The sequence below is a fragment of the Aplidium turbinatum genome, chromosome 9 (assembly GCF_918807975.1).
Source record: "Aplidium turbinatum chromosome 9, kaAplTurb1.1, whole genome shotgun sequence".
Lineage (NCBI taxonomy): Eukaryota > Metazoa > Chordata > Ascidiacea > Aplousobranchia > Polyclinidae > Aplidium > Aplidium turbinatum.
Window position 1 is genome coordinate 23,807,336 of NC_137480.1, and position 17,227 is coordinate 23,824,562.

Genomic DNA, 17,227 nt, shown 5'->3' on the forward strand with positions numbered 1-17,227 from the left:
GCAACAAACTAGACGTGTTTGAAGCAAATCCTGCAAAGGACTTTGTTTTGTTTAAGAAGTTAATTCGAAAAAAAAATCAGTGCAAAGGAATTATGTAACAAAAATAAAGTAGGATTTTGAAATAGTCTACACCATATTTTACTTGGATCACTCCCAAGCGAAACTATAGTTCATAGGTTTGGTTTTGAACTTTTACCATGTAACCTATCTAGGCTTTGTCAGTCCGGTGATAGTTTCGCACACTTGTAGAGGCTTTGAACCATTGACACAGGGTTGCTTACCGAGATTGACAGAGTGAAGTTTTCCGATTGTTGAAATTTGTTGCCGGGGAATTATTCCATTCAGTAGGTGCCGCTGAATGGAGAGCAGCAGTTACATATCTTGACCAAGCACTTAAATATGCAAGCTCGCTCAATTTTCACTTCATGACTCTCCGTTGTAATATTCTCCGCATTTCTTTTTTTCTTCAAGCACACAACAAAACCAAATTGCTACGATATCAAAATGGAAGGCAAAAACTTTTCCGTTAAAATGGTGCGACATTTTGTGTTAAAAACATTTTAACATAAAAGCAATAGCTGACTCATCATATCAAATCTCATTGAAAAGTTAAGTTGATTATGTTAAAATTAAAGCCAGTAGTCCTAAAATACGCGAAAACCTACTAAAAGTTAGATTAGCCCACATTGCAAAGTGGACCAGTTATTCAAACGGGTGTTTTGCCTGGTTTGATGGTAGCCTAGTTTCGCTTTATAGGCTGCAACCCAAGTAGGGTTATGAACAAAAAAGAATAGCTTAAAATAAGCAAAACAATTAGAAATCTTGATACTATAGCTAGACATTTTTTTGCTGGAATTCCGTCATGGAAATATTATGAGGTGCAGATAATAATAGGTTGTTATCAGGACAAAAACGTCTTTCTTTCTTAACCTCGATGTGGTCCATAGGTTCAATAATTTGCGCTGATAAAGAAAAATACAGTAGAAAATACCTGATGTAACAAAGCCATCATGGCAATAAAGCGATGCGTTTTCGATTTAGCTACAATAACATTTTCATTCTCATAAGTAACCATAGCAACTTAAGTATCCTTTCCGATTTTAGGTTCATTTTCCTTAACTTTTCCTTATATGTGTTCTGTTCATTGCCTTTTTTTTAAATCTTGAACAAGATATTTCAGGGGTTGGGAACCTTTTTAGGTACGAGAGCAATGAAAGCTACATATTTGCAAATGTATTTCCGTGAGAGCCATGTATGATGTTTTAACAGTTTATACAACTATAACATGCAGTGGTACTTGGTGAGTTGCAAAAGTGGAGCGTGTCTTCGTTAAAGACGATGAAAACGTTGTGTGTAGTAAAGTTGGAAACACCTTTGTTGTACTTGCAAGTGTTAATTGTAATTGTAGGGTTGTTTTCACAAAAAACAAAATCTTTCTATTTTTTTTCTATGGCTGTGCAAATTAAAGATAATGATTTTCAAGCGCTGTTTTATGCATATTTTAAACCTTTTGGTTTTACCACATGTTCGCGCCAGCAAAGAAAAAATAAATTGAATTGAATAAAAACAGTGGGGGATCATTTTGAAAAATTATATTTGGTTTGGTACATTCTGAGCGTATTTTCATCTCTAAACTGTGGTAAAAAGTTAAGATAAAACTTTCCCGGGTTTTAAACTTTAGAAGGTTCCATTTATCAGCGAGCCAGAAAAATTTATCAAAAGAGCCATTGGTTCCCGGTACGTGTTGGTTGAATCAAGCATTTGGCTCATATTTTTGCAGAAATGGATTTGTCATTAATTATGCCTCCACATTGCTTATTATTATGCAACCAATGTATTTTGGAAAAACAATCCATTTAGGCATGTAGGGCTGTTTGATCATGTTTAATTAAATGTTTATTTTTACATGGGGGATTTTGAAACCTTCCTAAGTAAGTTTCATCTGGTAAATTTCATTTTTTATTTCAGTTTTAAAAAATTAGAATATATGATTGATGACATAAGCTTTTAATCAGATTTACCAATGTAAGGTATCGAAATTTGCATGAAGATTGTGTAGTGATTCATTCCATAATTTTTATTTCACATCTAATGTGTCATATTATTTGACGCATATGATTGGTTATATCTTTCATCAATATTTTATTGTTTGCCCTTTGTTCATAGCCTCAAAAATAAAGCAGTGCAAACTTACTCAATGATCGATCAACGTTATGATCATTCGCTATCTCCGCTTGCAGCAGATTGCGCATCAACATGAGTTACTTGACAGGGTTCCCTGTGATTTTATCAGCCGTACTGCTTCCATGCTGGCTCAAGGCAGATTGGAAGAGGGTGATATGTCACCAGATTATTCCTCTTTACTTACCTACTCATTCCGTTTTACTTAGAATTTTCATGCGCAGTCCCCATGAAAAATATTTCTGACCCTGAGAAATACAAGTCGTGGTTAGAGCGCTGTTGTCGGCCCACAGCTATAGCAATTGTCGGCAATTTGTTTCAAACTCAGTAAAAACCCGAAATGTTGAAGATATTTTTTATTTTTTTGATTAATTTGAGCCGCAACCTTGAACATGAAATATTTTGAATTCAAATCTGTAATTTTTCTAAAGGCCAATTTCGACTCCATCAAAATCAAATAGTTTTGATATAATGCAAATACAGCCCCTAAATTAATTTTAGAATGTTGTGGCCCTTCAAGTAACATTACTTATGCTTTCATGTTATCTTATGATGTCGTAGTGTTGCTTAGTTTTGTTTATTCAATAAAAACTTTTTGAATAAAATTTAAAAGTTAAGCTTTCCATATGATGATATTGATACAAATAAAGTAAATGAATTCTAAATATCTTCGAACATATTTTTTTGCAATACATTTGTATAAGAAAAACACTAAATAATATAAGAGAAATGTAAAAGGTTTGATGGGGAATAAAAATCTACATTAGCCTTGAATAGTTTGATTAAAATATGTTGCAAAAGTTACGAGCTTTGGAAACGCAATGTTTTATATCAAGTTGCCATATGCTCTTGTTTGGCAATCACGGATATTTTCGGATTTTACGATTATTTGAAAAATCAATACGGAAGTAAAATAACATGTCTGTAGACTTGAATGTTCTTGTGGTTATATAATGAAGAAAAGTATTGATAATGATAATAATATCGTTATTGATATGTTCTATGCAACATGCCATGGCAGATTAATCATTTTCTTTATGGCGGAACCATCTGAATTAATTTTGCACAGTTCATGCTAAAAGCATCAACCCATGACATAATGTCAATAAAGTAATGAATTAATGAAAGCGCGCAAGAAGGGTGTTGAACCATGCCAAATGTGTTCATAAGATTTTTTTGTAATGTCAATTTTTTAACATATTTACTTTCTTCCACCCTGAAGAAATAGTGTTCTATTGCTACAAGAAAGATAAAGTAGAAGATTTTGCATAGATTCTATCACTCTTGTGGCAACCAGATAGAGATCAAGCTGTTCCACATTCAAGCAAGCTGGGGATCAACAAATGTTGTTACAGAAGCTACAGTTTTCATATTGTTAACATTGTGGCAATGTATAAGCTCCTTAACCTTGGCTTAGCTGTGCCACGCCCTGCCGTTAGTCTGGGTTAGCTGTGCAACGGTTGTTTTGGGTTAGCTGCACCACGGTTGAAAAAAAAACGGAGTTGATCTTATTCGAAATAAAATAGTTGTTGAAGTTGAAATATTTTTAATTATTTATTTTCCAAGACAGTTTAGATTGAATCATCAGCGTTTAATAAGCTTTTGAGGTATTGAAGATGAACAGTTTTGTTTTGGAAACATTTGCTAAACGTATAAGTTTAGTATCTACAATTTTGGCAGCTTTGTTTTTTTGTTACAATGGACTGTTTATTAAGAATTGGCTCAGGTCTGCTTCGTTCTCTGTATAACGTAAATCTTGTTTGGTTTTGGGTCTACTGCAGATGTCACAAATTGGGCTTTATTAATGTTAGTGTGTTGAGTGCCTAAAACACTGTTTCTGATAAATGGGGTATTATATCAAGAGTATTGTTAAACTGTTACATTAATGCTATTATTATTTGAATATAAATGTAATTGTACAATTTGGGTAGAGAGGTAACTCTTTTAAACCATAAACAGACATAACTCAGCAACAACACTACATTTAACATTATAAAAACAAAAAACAAAAAGCGAACGTTTTCGGCTAGTCATATAGCCCTTTTCAAGCCTATAAGAAAAAATACATTATGAAAAGAAATGCTAAAGAATCATATAGTATCACAGCAAAAAATATGGTCAAATCTAAACATTTGAGAAACTGCCTCGCTCACACAAAATAATAAATGTAATTGTCATTGCAAAGTGTTTTAAATAAGCAATTTTTCATTTAATTTCCGATTCATCGACCCTCTTGGTTGGTTTTGAATGTTTATCCTTGAACTGACAAAGCCTTGATAGGTTATTTCTGGTAGTTTCGCATACTTGTAGAGGCTTTTGACGCAGGGCCAGTTACTGAGATTGACAGAGTGAAATTTTCATATTGTTGAAGTGTTGTTGCCGGGGAATTATTCCATTCCCTACTCACTATAGGTGCCGTTGAATGGAGAGCATTCCTTAAAATGCTTTGCTCAAGCGCACACCCCGAGAGGTGAACCAGCGCCGGTTGATCTTGAAGATTCTTCGTTCACAAGGTCACGTTTGGACCCGGTAGCCTACCTATGAGACCCTCGGGTCCTACATCAAAATACTAGGCTAATAAGAAAAACGTATTATTTTCAATGAATATTTTATGTTTTTTTTTAATTTTTTGGCCTCAAGAAGGTTATGGGCCCCTCAAATCATCTTGGCCCGGGTCCAAAAATACTCCATGGACCCACCTGCCAACGTTACTAAATGATGGACTTTTCTCTAAAAAAATACTTTCTTTTTATTATCTCCAACTTTTTCAGTGTAAAATTCTTAGTTGCGTTATCAGTTTGATTAACTAAAATAGGCAACTTAATGAATTTGTCACTTCACTGCGTCAACATTTTAAAGTAAACCTTGCTTTATAATGTTTTTTGTTTCAACTTTTTTTTGAACTGTTATTTTAAGCAACGTTTTTTTTCTGTTTCCGATAGAAACACAGAAAACTTTTCAGATTAAGTGATTATTTTACGTCATAAATCAAGGCACTTTTTAACACACGCCATATGGCATGCGGAAATTGCAATGCATCATTAGCCAAGCAATGCTCTCAATCTCTCATGTCAACTAGCCTGAACAACTGCAAAAAAGGCAAATTTGGTTTATAATAATATATATCGCTCTGTCCTGCGTAGATCAGAAGCAGACTGTTTAGATCAGAAGCAGACTTTATTGTGCAACAAATCTCTTTACATTTTTGCACTCCACACTTCTCAACCCGTTTCTACCAACGACGTTTCTGAGTCATCAAAATGTGAGGTTTTGGTGATCACAACTCCAGAAGAAACGGATGATACTTTCAAAGATGCTACGTAGCCATTTTAAAGGAAGAACTAACTTTGATTGATAAAAATAACAATGATTATATTTCGTGTCCTTTGTGACAATATTTACAATGCGTTAGTTCACGGTTTTCCGTCTTTTGTATTGGAGGGTTGGGCGTACAGTAAAAACAGGTGGTACAGCACTGTGGGATGGTTGGAGATCTATCGCGACAGCTAGAAGTAGCAAAAAATCCCAGTCATTGAGTCAGCTGCTCCCATTTTGGCACCACGGTCTGTGTCATGCTCATACACATCCGCGTACTTAACACTATCTGACTATCGGTGCGAGCAGTTTCGAATCGATGTGCTTTCGCCCACAACGTTCCCCCCCAGTCAATTGAAAAAAATTCTGTTGTTCGCTTATACCGTTTCCCCACTGTCAAATCTCCTGCCAGGTAGACAATGATGATGAAGCATTTGTTTCGTCATTGTTGCCTACGTGTTGTTTTCGCATTATATATACTGGTTCATTGTAGTGTTTATTCATTCGCTATTCAAGCTGTACTGAAGAGAGTTTAATACTCGAAATCTAGATATACAGCAATTCATATTGCGTATAGAATGGAATTAAAAGCGGATTTGGTGTTAGAAGTCTTGTCTCAGATTTCATAGAATTTAGACATACGAAGGCGAATTGAATGAAAGAAATATCAGCGATGTCATCTTTGCAAAGTATGAAAAAAATAATATCAGTTTTTTTCATTCTCAGCTATATTTTGTCTTTCAATTGCAAACTTCCTTTATTGAATATTAGGTGAAATTTCTTGCTTCCGTTCCCGCTGATTAAATTTCACGATGTGCTACTACGAAGCGATCGCAGTTAATGCAGCAATTTATCAAAGATTAGATTCTCTTCGAGTTGAGTATAAGCCACTAATGCATTGATGAGCAGTTACGTGAATGTCAATCTTCTTTAACTTAAGGTGCCAATGCAATTGCTATGGCTTCAAAAAAAAAATGAGTGGCATTTTTAATATTCATTGGCGTTACCCCAAGTCAAATCAAAATTGATTGAAAATAAAATGTTTACCTGACTAAGCTGGAAATTTTGCCACCTTTATAACTACAGTAGGCCACAGTATTATATTTTAATGCAATTTTTTTTTTTAATTTTTTAAGAGTTTCGGGTGAGGCAGTGGCTGAAATTAAATTGTGGAATTTACCATTTTCAATTCAGAATGTAAACCTTCCATATCAATTTTGCACAAGTTGTGTGAGATTTGTTTGTGCTGTGGTCATTATCTTGTCTTCGTTTTTATTGTTTCCACAGTTCTTCTGTCTAGTACCCTAAATTTTATTGACAGTGTAACTACAGATTGGCACATTCCGCTGCAACATGGTTGTACACTGAAAGGTCTTACTTACTGTCCCAGGTGGTAAGCTTAGGGGACACAAGAATATGGCTCGTTGTTTTGGGCTCAGTGCCACAGAAACATGTAATTGGGCCCACATTGTAGTCCCATTTTACCATTGCAGATATGGCACGATTAACATCAGTCAGTTTAGTGTTTTTTACTTTTTTCAAAGACGTTTGTTTTTGGAGAAGGGATTCCGGTGGTTGAAACATCGCTTTAGTGCGAGTTGGATGATTTTAGAATTGTTTTTCGTATTGCTTGTCTCTGACTTCTTCATGCTTTGAAAGACCCGGCATCTGTTAGAAAACTGCTTTCTTGCTTCAACTTGATCTGTACTGCAATTTGTCCAAAAAGTGGTTGTAATGTAGTTGTGTCTCCGTGATTGATGTAATTGTCAGGTTTTACATGTGACAACTATTCTTTAATTATTCTCCTTCACCCTATGCCAATCGCTTATTCTGGAAGGGCGCAGACAAGTTGAAGCACTAGAAAACGTTTTATTTCCACGCACAATAAGTACCAGTAGCTAAAAAAAAACAATTTTTAATCTTTACATTCACAAAGCGAAGTACAAAAAAAATAAATTAAATATAGTTTGACTAAAAATTAAAAGTTTGATAAAAAAGCAAAGAAAAGCTCTTCATGCTATATGGCAGTCATCTAAATTCCAAAGCATAATGCCAGCTAACATAATTAAATATTAAAGCTATTGCATAACAAATAATTCGAATTAATTTCATTGTGAAGCACCAAACGGAGAATAATTTATTGCAAGGCCTCTTTGTCAATGCACGGCTATAAATGCTCTTACAAGGATAAAACTTTTAACAAATCCGACTATATTATTTCTTGTTTATGTTGTTTTAAGTCTAATGCGCAGTAAGTGATAGTCCGCTCAGAGCAGCATATTTGATGTAACATCTGTTTCAGGGCTAAATATTTCCGCATTTTTCCACTCATAATGATGAAATCATGGGCATTATTACAGCAAATAATGATGAGATAATACGCGTTTTGTATTGTAAATAAAGTGCACTTTGACAGCAAAAAGTGTATAAACCTATTTTTAATAATGCATATTGCATATTGTTGGTATTGTAGGGCAATTGTACATTTCAAGCAAATATATAGACAAAAACGTTATCTGTACTGAGTTTGCAGTTATGTCAGTAGTGGAAATTATTTTGAAATTTATTTTTGAATTTTTTAATTTTTTAATTTTGAATTTTGGAATTTTGAATTTTGGAATTTATTTTGGAATTTATTTTGTGCATTTGAAGCCGCAACAATTTTTTTGTAAAAATTTTAACTGCATCATCTTACACAAAATTCCATATTTTTAGCAGGTGCGTGAATAAGCAAAAGTGATGGAAAAACGCAAGAACCGTTTTTTACTTGTTTATTTTGGCACTTTGATGCCTGTATTTGCTGCAAATAATATATTGAATCTTAGTTTAAACAAAAACAGCAATTTTATTTTGGAAAATTTTGCAGCCAATCAATCAGTTTTATATCGACCTCAGCAGTCATCTTTCTTGGAGTATATGCTGAGCCTGGAAGAACAGAACGTCACGAGGGGCGCAGCAAACGAATATTATTATCAAACAGAAGACTTGGAACACGAGTGTTTGGACCAAAGTTACAATTTCACTCTTTATAATAAACTTGTTTATTTGTTTTCTTGTGGAGGAAGAAATCGCGCAAGCTTCCATAAAATTTGCGGGGTTATGGCTTTTCATAAAACTCCTTCACTAGATTTGGCAATACACAAAGGAATAAAGCAGTACTTCACCACTTCACATGGCTCATTTGGAGAAGAAGAGATTGCAAGCGTTCTGGATGCTTGTCATTCCATTCTTGAGTACATCCATGTTAAATCAGTTTTCATTGGCACGTTAGAACAAAATTCACAACGATTGAAGCAGAATTTGTCTGAGTTACGTGTTCTGAAGTTGCAGTTTAACGAAAAAATTCTCGAAGACATTCCTTTCTGCATGCCTTTCACTTGCACTTACTGGAAAAGCAACCAGGAAATATACAACTCATCTCCCACTATATACAAGTGCATGCCTACCTCATGCAGAGTTGGGTTCTGGATCATAACAGCTCTTGATCTGTGCTTTTCACTTATTATTATTCCCGCCAATATTTTGATTGTACTTGTCATTATAAAAACCCCAATATTGGCCACATCTCACGGGTAAGTTGTGCATTGGTCATGACCATAAAATTTAAATTTTTTATCTGATACTTCACGAATGCCTTTTTTACTTAAATCTTGAATACTCAATAGTTATAGGCTACATGCTTTGTTCTATATGGCGTTCAGAAATAGTTTTCAAAATCAAAGTTTTGAAAAGTGATGCATTATCATTTCATCACTCTTGACATGATCATACTGAGGATGCTGTGATAGCGAAATCGATCTATGATTTTTATTAGTCAGTATTTAAGTTTTATTAGTCAATATCATTTCAGTTAGAAAATGCGTAATTGAAGTACAGTACATGCGGCATGCGTGGTGGAGCTTTCAGACGCGGTGGATATTATTCTATAGCTGTTACAAGAATGTTTTTGGCCACAAAAGCACTTTGTTGACCTTGTAGGCCCATAGTATGTCATTATTCCAAATAAAACGGTTGACAATTGAATCAAGAAGCAGCTTTGCCTTAGTACTGACCGATTGTGACAACAGTATCATTCCAATGCGAGCTTCTAAAAACGCTCGAGATCGTTTCATTGCCATTGTTGTGAAACAGTGCCACTCACTAAAGTTAATGTTGTCTCTGCTTTTAAACATTAACCTGAAAAAACATTTTACCAAGAAAAGCAACTTATGACATAACAATGATCACTATACACAAATTCTAAAAATAAAATCTTTGTTTGGATTAAAACAACTTTGTTGAAAACTTGTAGCTACAGTAGCTACATTAAATTTTAACTAAAAAAAGGGCTGAGGCTAAACAAAGCTATACAACCACAGGCTTGCGCCCTGTGGTTGTATATTTCGATTAAGTAAGTGGGAAGTCAAGGAAACCAATCTTCCTGTCCACCTTCAGACTTGTCTTTAAGTGTCTTTCATAAGACACAGCCACATGCTCTTGAGCGGTGTCGAACCGGCGCCCTTTCAAGCGCTATACCGAGCTCTTACCACTCGGCTACGCAGTCGACGGAGCCGGGCAAATGAGTTTGTGATTGTTGAGTGCTAAAATGACTTATCGCTTCTACGCATCTGGAAGTCATTTATTTTCTTTCACCTATTTGTAGTTGTTTGTAAGAAAAGTAAACATATGTTCGATTTGTATGGGTTTTAGGAACGAAAAAGCTTTTCATATTTAAGAGCATATTTTGAAGTTTATTTATGACAAGTAATTTTAAAAGCAAAAGTTTGCAGTTCATGAAAAATTTAAAATTGTTGATTTTTATTTTAAATTTTTAACAGATTTTTCATGTAAAAATAATCAAACGTTTTACTTCCAGGTATTTCTCTCTTTCTTTAGCAGCAGCTGACCTCATAGTGGGAATTGTGACGGAACCATGCACCGTGTTCGCCTTCTATCATAAGTACAGATGGGACATGGCAGAGACATTTGAAAACAATTTCTGGTTCCTCAATGTTTCTGGATTCTTCACAAGCGTTTCATTGTGCGCTTCTTTGTTCACGTTGATGGGATCAGCCGCGTTTCGGTACGGTAAGATTGTCCGATGGGTTATGCTTATATTGTTTCATACTTCTTTTCAGGTAAAGCTTTAGTAGAGGGTTCGCTTTGTTGTACCACAGACACACAAAAACACAAAACAAAGTAACTTCAATGGGTTCAACATATTTTATTGTTTATCTCACAAAGAAAATATACAACCATCAAAATAAACTTTCAAACGTTCTCAACCCAATATCGTGTGTCCTCATCAAAAATAGCTTAAATTACATCTGCAACATGAAGTCGTTTTAGGTAATTATCCAAGATTTTTTGTTATACATTGATTTGTTACAAATTTTCCGGAGTAATAAATTTTCGAGAGTAATTTGACACTAAACAAACCTTTAAAGTTTTCTGATTAAATTTGAACCTCAGACAGCAGCAAACGGAAAGATTTGAAAATGAAAGATTTGATCTGGTTTTGCCAAGTCTGCCATTCAAATATACCAAATAATATGCAACAAATGGGACGAAAATTCACATTCATCATTACTAGGGCAAGTTTTTATTGACCTAAAAATCGAAAAAAATTGACTTAAAAAAAATAACTTTATTGACGCAACGAAAATTTGACTGCGTAAACTATTGTTTCTTGTGCTTTATATTTAAAAGTAGGCTGGATCAACAAAAAACATTGAAATCCTCGTCTGAAGACTGTACAAGCAGGCATCTATCTCTACAATTAACATCACAAAAAACAAGAGTTGAAATGTCACATAATGTTTCACATTTTCGCATTAAAGTTTCTGTTCTGGGCCAAAAGTTTGCAAAGCCTCGAAAAACAATTTTTCACAGAAGCAGACGTGTGCGGGCAGCGTTGGAGTAAACTGTACACAGCTGGTGAAATATCTGGTCTTTCCATGTTCATTGTTCTGAAAATGTCATTGTTTTGCATTTTTTGTGATGTAGCAGTTAACGTTGCAAGTATGTTCTCCAAAATCAAGTCTTGCAGTAGAAAATAAAACACAAGAGGATTGCTCATATGAGTTCAGTTATGTTTATCGAGCTAAGTATACCATTCTCGGATTCTTCGCTCGATCAATCATTATAGATCAAAATCAATCTGTAATGAAACAGAACATTTCACGACGTTAACAAATATCGACCCGTTTTGGCAATTTATTGATTTGATTTATATAAATATAACCTCTTATATAATGCTTATTACTTTCACTTAGATGAATTGTTGAGAGTCCTCTTGGTTTGTTATACAGTAAGATAAGTTCAAATTTCTTCAAATATTTTCGCTCAAAAAACAATTCTTCTTACGATAGACCATGAATTCAAATAATTATAGGCTCACTACATAACCGTTTTCTGTATAAATTGTGAACCAGACCTAAATTGAGTGATATGAATCATTTAGATTTAAGAATATTTTCTTTTTGTTGAAACTATAAGGTGACGTGATTTTGTGTGCTCGCTTTAAAAGCTAATTGAGCAACCCCCTACGTCACAGCAACTGAGATACCAGCTACTCATGAGAGCAACACTAAATCCTTTATCGATTTTCATTAACAACAAAATGTATGCAAAAGTTCAATTCTGTCATCAAACACCTGACAGGAATAAATTCACTTTCGAAGAGGCTGCCAAGAGAAAGCTTCCAGAAGAAACGAAAGAAAAGATTTTTAGCGAAGCAATATAGACATCACATTCAGCACGAACATTAATAGGAAGCGTCGATACCTTACAGAGCACAGCCAGAAAACTGTGACAGTGGCTGAAAATCACCAATTATTATCGAGACATTTTATTGACGCCATTTTGCACCTGCATTATTTTTATGTAGCACAATACAACAGCGGCCCGATTTTTGCCTGTAGGCTACTTATTACAGATCTTGCAAGATGCGCCAAATGCCACTGCACCAAAGTTTTTTTAAAACTTAATATTTTTTTAACGTTTACAGTTACAAAACCCAATAGATCTGAACGTACAGTAAATACATAGTCGCTTGTCACATGCGCATCCAACAGCATGGTTTCAAGCATCTCAAACAGCAAAGCAATCGTTTTTACATTGATTCAAAGTCAGCAAACCTTGAACCAATGTAAAAAAAAACGATTGATTTGCCGTCTGAGTATTTATGTAGATGTTGCTGTAAAGTTTGCTTTGAATCCTTTTTGTATTCTTGTCAAATCTACAACTTATTTAACTTAAAAACTACCATAACATATTTGGGTTCTTCTACTCTGCAGTTAATTATCCCGTTTTAGGGGGCACTGGGGACCTGGTTATAGTTGCACATTGCATTTACTTGAAGTAATGCTTTCGCGGTGTATGACCGTTTGGGCTTGAAATAGACATGGTACACAAAAAAGAAGAATGCTTTCCATTTGGAAAGAAATTCGTTCTCAGAAAGAAATTTTATATCAACAAGCAAAATTTTTTCTCTTTTATTTTGTATACGATATAAAGCAATTCTTGCATAAATATGATCTCATGATGTTCTCAAGTGTTTAAGTGCTCCAAGATTTTTGCTCATGAAACTGATGAGTAGGGCAAGTTTTTGTTGCACTAAAAACATGAGAAAGTTGCACTTAATTTTAACAAAAGTTGCAGTAAAGAGTTGCATTTATTTATTTACCTTTTTACCATTCATTTACTTCGAAAGACTAGACACAACCTGTTTCCGTTTATGCGGGCTTGGCCAAAAGCCAAGTCATTCTTCCACTTCTAATTTAGTTCGGGCGCTGTCGTGCTTGGCTGAGGTTGTTGAACTTCTAGCTTGCAAGCAAACTGTTGCGTCATAGATAACATTAAGATGCAGCTAATCCATCACATAGCTTTTGTTGTGCAAATCAAAGAGAATAGAACCATACTGTACTAGAAACAGTTTTATAGCATGTTTTTTAAATCACTCCTTTACATTTTGCTCAATACTTGATAAAAGTTGCAGTAAAAAGTTGCATGAAAAATAGAAAAAAGTTGCAAAAAGTTGCAATATAAAATTCCTACAAACAGCTTAAAACATCATACTACATAAATTCTGAGTATTTAGGAAGCTGCCGGAAGCTGTAAAAAAAAGTTGCAAAAGTTGCAAAAACTTGCCCTACTGATGAGTTATAAATACTGAGAAAAGTAAAGCAGCAATTAACTAAAATTAATATATTTGACGACTAAGTTGCAGCCAATTCTAAGCCGTTGTCAGATTTTCTATCACAATCATAGAATTGGACTTGCAGACCCATACGTGACTTGGGCTCATGATTTTGCACACCTCAAAGGAGGCTTTAATCCGTATTGATTCATTATAAAATGAGTCGTGAAGCTACTTGGTTTGTTTTTCTTTTTACTGTAGCCTACTTATTTTCATTAATACAGTACAAACAGTGGAAAACTTTTTATTTTTCCAGTAAAGTACATAAGCAAAGCAAAGAATACTTACGTACCCATGTACCAATGCAGGGGCGGATCGATCAAGTAGCTTTAAGGGGAGAGAGGGCCCTTTCAATAAAACACAATGATGAGCAGGTCTACATTAATCTGACTTTGCAAATACACCGTGAATAAAGTTACTTTTTATGTTTCATGGGGGGAGAGGAGACGATCGCTCCAAATGCTTCTCCTGAATCCGCCACTCTACCAATAATCTACACTGTTTTAAAGTGTAATATTTCTGTAAATAATGAATAAAATTGTAAAATATTTTAGCGGTGTATTGCCAAGACAGTAGCTAACAATCGTACAAAGTTTTATTCAATATGTCCCCTCGGGCCTAAATAACATGGTCAAGTCTACTTCTGAAACTCTCTACCGGTCTACGTAGGGCTTCGTGGGGTATTTTTCCCCATGCTTTTTTGAAAGAGCACTTCAACGCCTCAGCTGAGGCATAGGATGAAGCACAGGCATCTGCCTCCAAAATGGACCAAGCACAAAACTCCATTGGATTCAGGTCTGGTGTTCAGAGTGGCCAAACTTTCTTGCTCCAGAAATGAGGAAAATGGTTTTGGCACCTTTTCTTGTTTTTTTGGACATGTGGAATGGCGCACCGTATTGTTGGAATGTGAATGGCTTCTTTTTGAAGTGTTCCTTAGCCTCTGCTTTGAATTGTTCCTTGGCCTATTGGTGTTAACTTTAGCGCCTTGTGGAAAAAAGGAGGGGAGACTTCCACGTTTGGAGACAACGGCCAACACCATGACAGAAAACGGTTTCTAGCGCCTGAAAACTTTTCTCGTGGAGGCAGGAATGTCTGCAGAAGACTTAGCAAAGATACAATCATTTTTTTGGTTAGACACTACTTCGAATGTGAACGATTTTTCATCTGAGAAAATGATCTCTCCTGTGTCCGTACCAGACTTCATTTTGTTCAGAAGAATTTTAGCTTGAGCGAGTTTCTTTTCTTTTTGGAGGTCTGTAAGGTTTTGGCAAGTTTGCGGTTTAATGGGGGACAACTTCAGATCGATTTTAACGATCTTCCTGATCGTCTTTTCATTCACATCCATTTCGTGAGCCATTTTCTTTATGGATCTCTTGTGATTGCGACAGATTCTGGCTCGAACCGCATTAGCGACCTTTGAGGTTCGAGAAGTTTGTGGTCTCCCACTTCGAGGGCGATCTTCAGTTCTGTTCAGTTCTCTAAACCTGCTGACAATGTAATAAACCGTTGATTTCGGTGCTTTAAGAAGCTTTATTATCTTTGAATTGGTCTTGCCTGCTCGATGAAGCTCAATGATAGCTGCACTTTTATCAACTCATACTTGAAAATAAAGCTAAATTATGATAAACTGATGACGCATTCTGAAAGATAAGGTTTGATACAATAAATATGCACTATCAAATACTTGCTGAATCTATTTAAGGAAATAAAAAATTAAAATTTAATTTTCGTCCAAGGACTTTGTCCGCACCCCTTATTTTGATAAAGACCGAAATATCACCAGTTTGTGATATTTTCTGCAGCTTTAGATTAATAAACGAGAAGTGTTTTATTATTATTAAAACTGGATGGAGAATCAGCTGAGTCCTATCTATGGCATATGCAATTCGCTTTACTAGTGTAGAGCATCATTAGCGCCTTATTCAAAAAGATGCAAAAAAATGAGAAGTGAGATGTGTGAAGTTTAGGGCTTGTTTCATTATTTTTTCAACATATTTTGCCTTTACGAATACATGAGATTGCAGAGTTTGTGCGAAAATGTTGTCAACATTTTAGTGAACTTGTTTATGACATCTTTTGGGTCTTGCGGCACATCACCCATCAGTCTCAAACGAAAGAAGAAGACCCATCAGAATAAGAAAGACGTGGTGTAACTAACAAAGTTAATGCAGTGAATCGGAAAAAAGAAATTAACAAAACAGCTAGACTTCAACATTTTTTTATTAACTTACGAAACGAAATACTACTTATCCAGCACAAATTACAGATGAAAACACAGAACTAGAAATACTTCAAATACATAAATTTGACATTTTTGTGCGTCCAGTAACTTCACATATACCAGGAATCCATTGCACGTTATTTATGCACTGGACACTTTTTCTAATTTATGTTAGATCATGTGTGATTTTCAATGAAGACAGATCCATCATACACAAGTTACTAAAATGTTAGCAACCCAGACAACCCTATCACTCCACTTGTTTACGAAAAAAAATACTGAAAAGTAGACTTCATAAATAGGCCAAGTAGGCCCAATGTAGCGAACTCAGCTGTAAATCTAAACGCGTTGTGCAGTTGGATTGGGAATAAATCTGGTGCAATTTTCTTTGTCACTGATGTTGTTCAGTTTAGATCATTCGTTTTTGTTGGCAAATAGTTCGCCCAAGGATGGCAGCGAAAGACCAACTAGTCACCAAAGTCAGCTACCACCCAAATATTTAAATAAATAGAAGTAAAAATTAAGCATAATGATTAAGCACACTTCGTGGAACTACCACTTCAACTAACCAAATGAATAGGACAAATCGACAATTTCCACAACTTCACAGCACTGAGTGCAAAAATCAATACTTATGATAAATTTACTTATTGTTCTGTTGTTTCAGTTTGATCGCTGTCTCGCGACCTCGGACTTACTGGCGTCATCGGCAGCGACTGCTTCGAACGGCGAGACGCATGATAGCAGGAATTTGGCTCTTTTCTATACTCTTGGGATTTCTTCCTATGATCCAGCTTATTCCTGGAGACAGATATTTTATCCATCACATGGGAATGACTTTATCGACACAAATGGATAATCTCTTTCTGTACGAAGCTACGATCTGCGTCGGTCTGTCAATCATCTGGGGATTTACTTTCGCATCATGGTTGATGATGCGTCGTCAGAGATACGATTGTAGCAGCGAACTCACCGCGAGCGTAAATGACGTCCCTTCTCCTCCAAAGCAGAAAAGGAGAGAACGATTCAAGAGGTTGGAGAAGTCTTTAAACTCTACCTTGAAAGCTGTGGTTATAGCTTTCACTGTTTGTTATTTTCCACTTGTTGTTACACAATCCTTCTCAAAATGCAAGGAGGTTAACTTAGTCGCTTTTCCAAAGGATTTTAATGTTAAAACGAATTTCATTTGGAATCTTTTCATGTTTATTTCTTCAAGATTGGTATTGGCTAATTCTTTTGTAAACTGCATTATTTATAACGTCAAGAATCGTGAATTTCTTCGAGCGGCTAAAAAGATACTTGAAAAAACGGTATTTTTAAACATCAACTGA

General features: G+C 35.2%; 1 protein-coding gene across 1 annotated transcript; it reads left to right on the plus strand.

The window, feature by feature from the left end:
* Positions 1-8,595: 8,595 nt before the first annotated feature.
* Positions 8,596-17,227, plus strand: LOC145776820 (neuromedin-U receptor 2-like). Its single transcript, XM_082588042.1, has 3 exons — positions 8,596-9,068; positions 10,352-10,558; positions 16,564-17,227. Exons 1-3 carry the CDS (start codon positions 8,596-8,598, stop codon positions 17,225-17,227), a joined length of 1,344 nt encoding a protein of 447 aa, XP_082444168.1.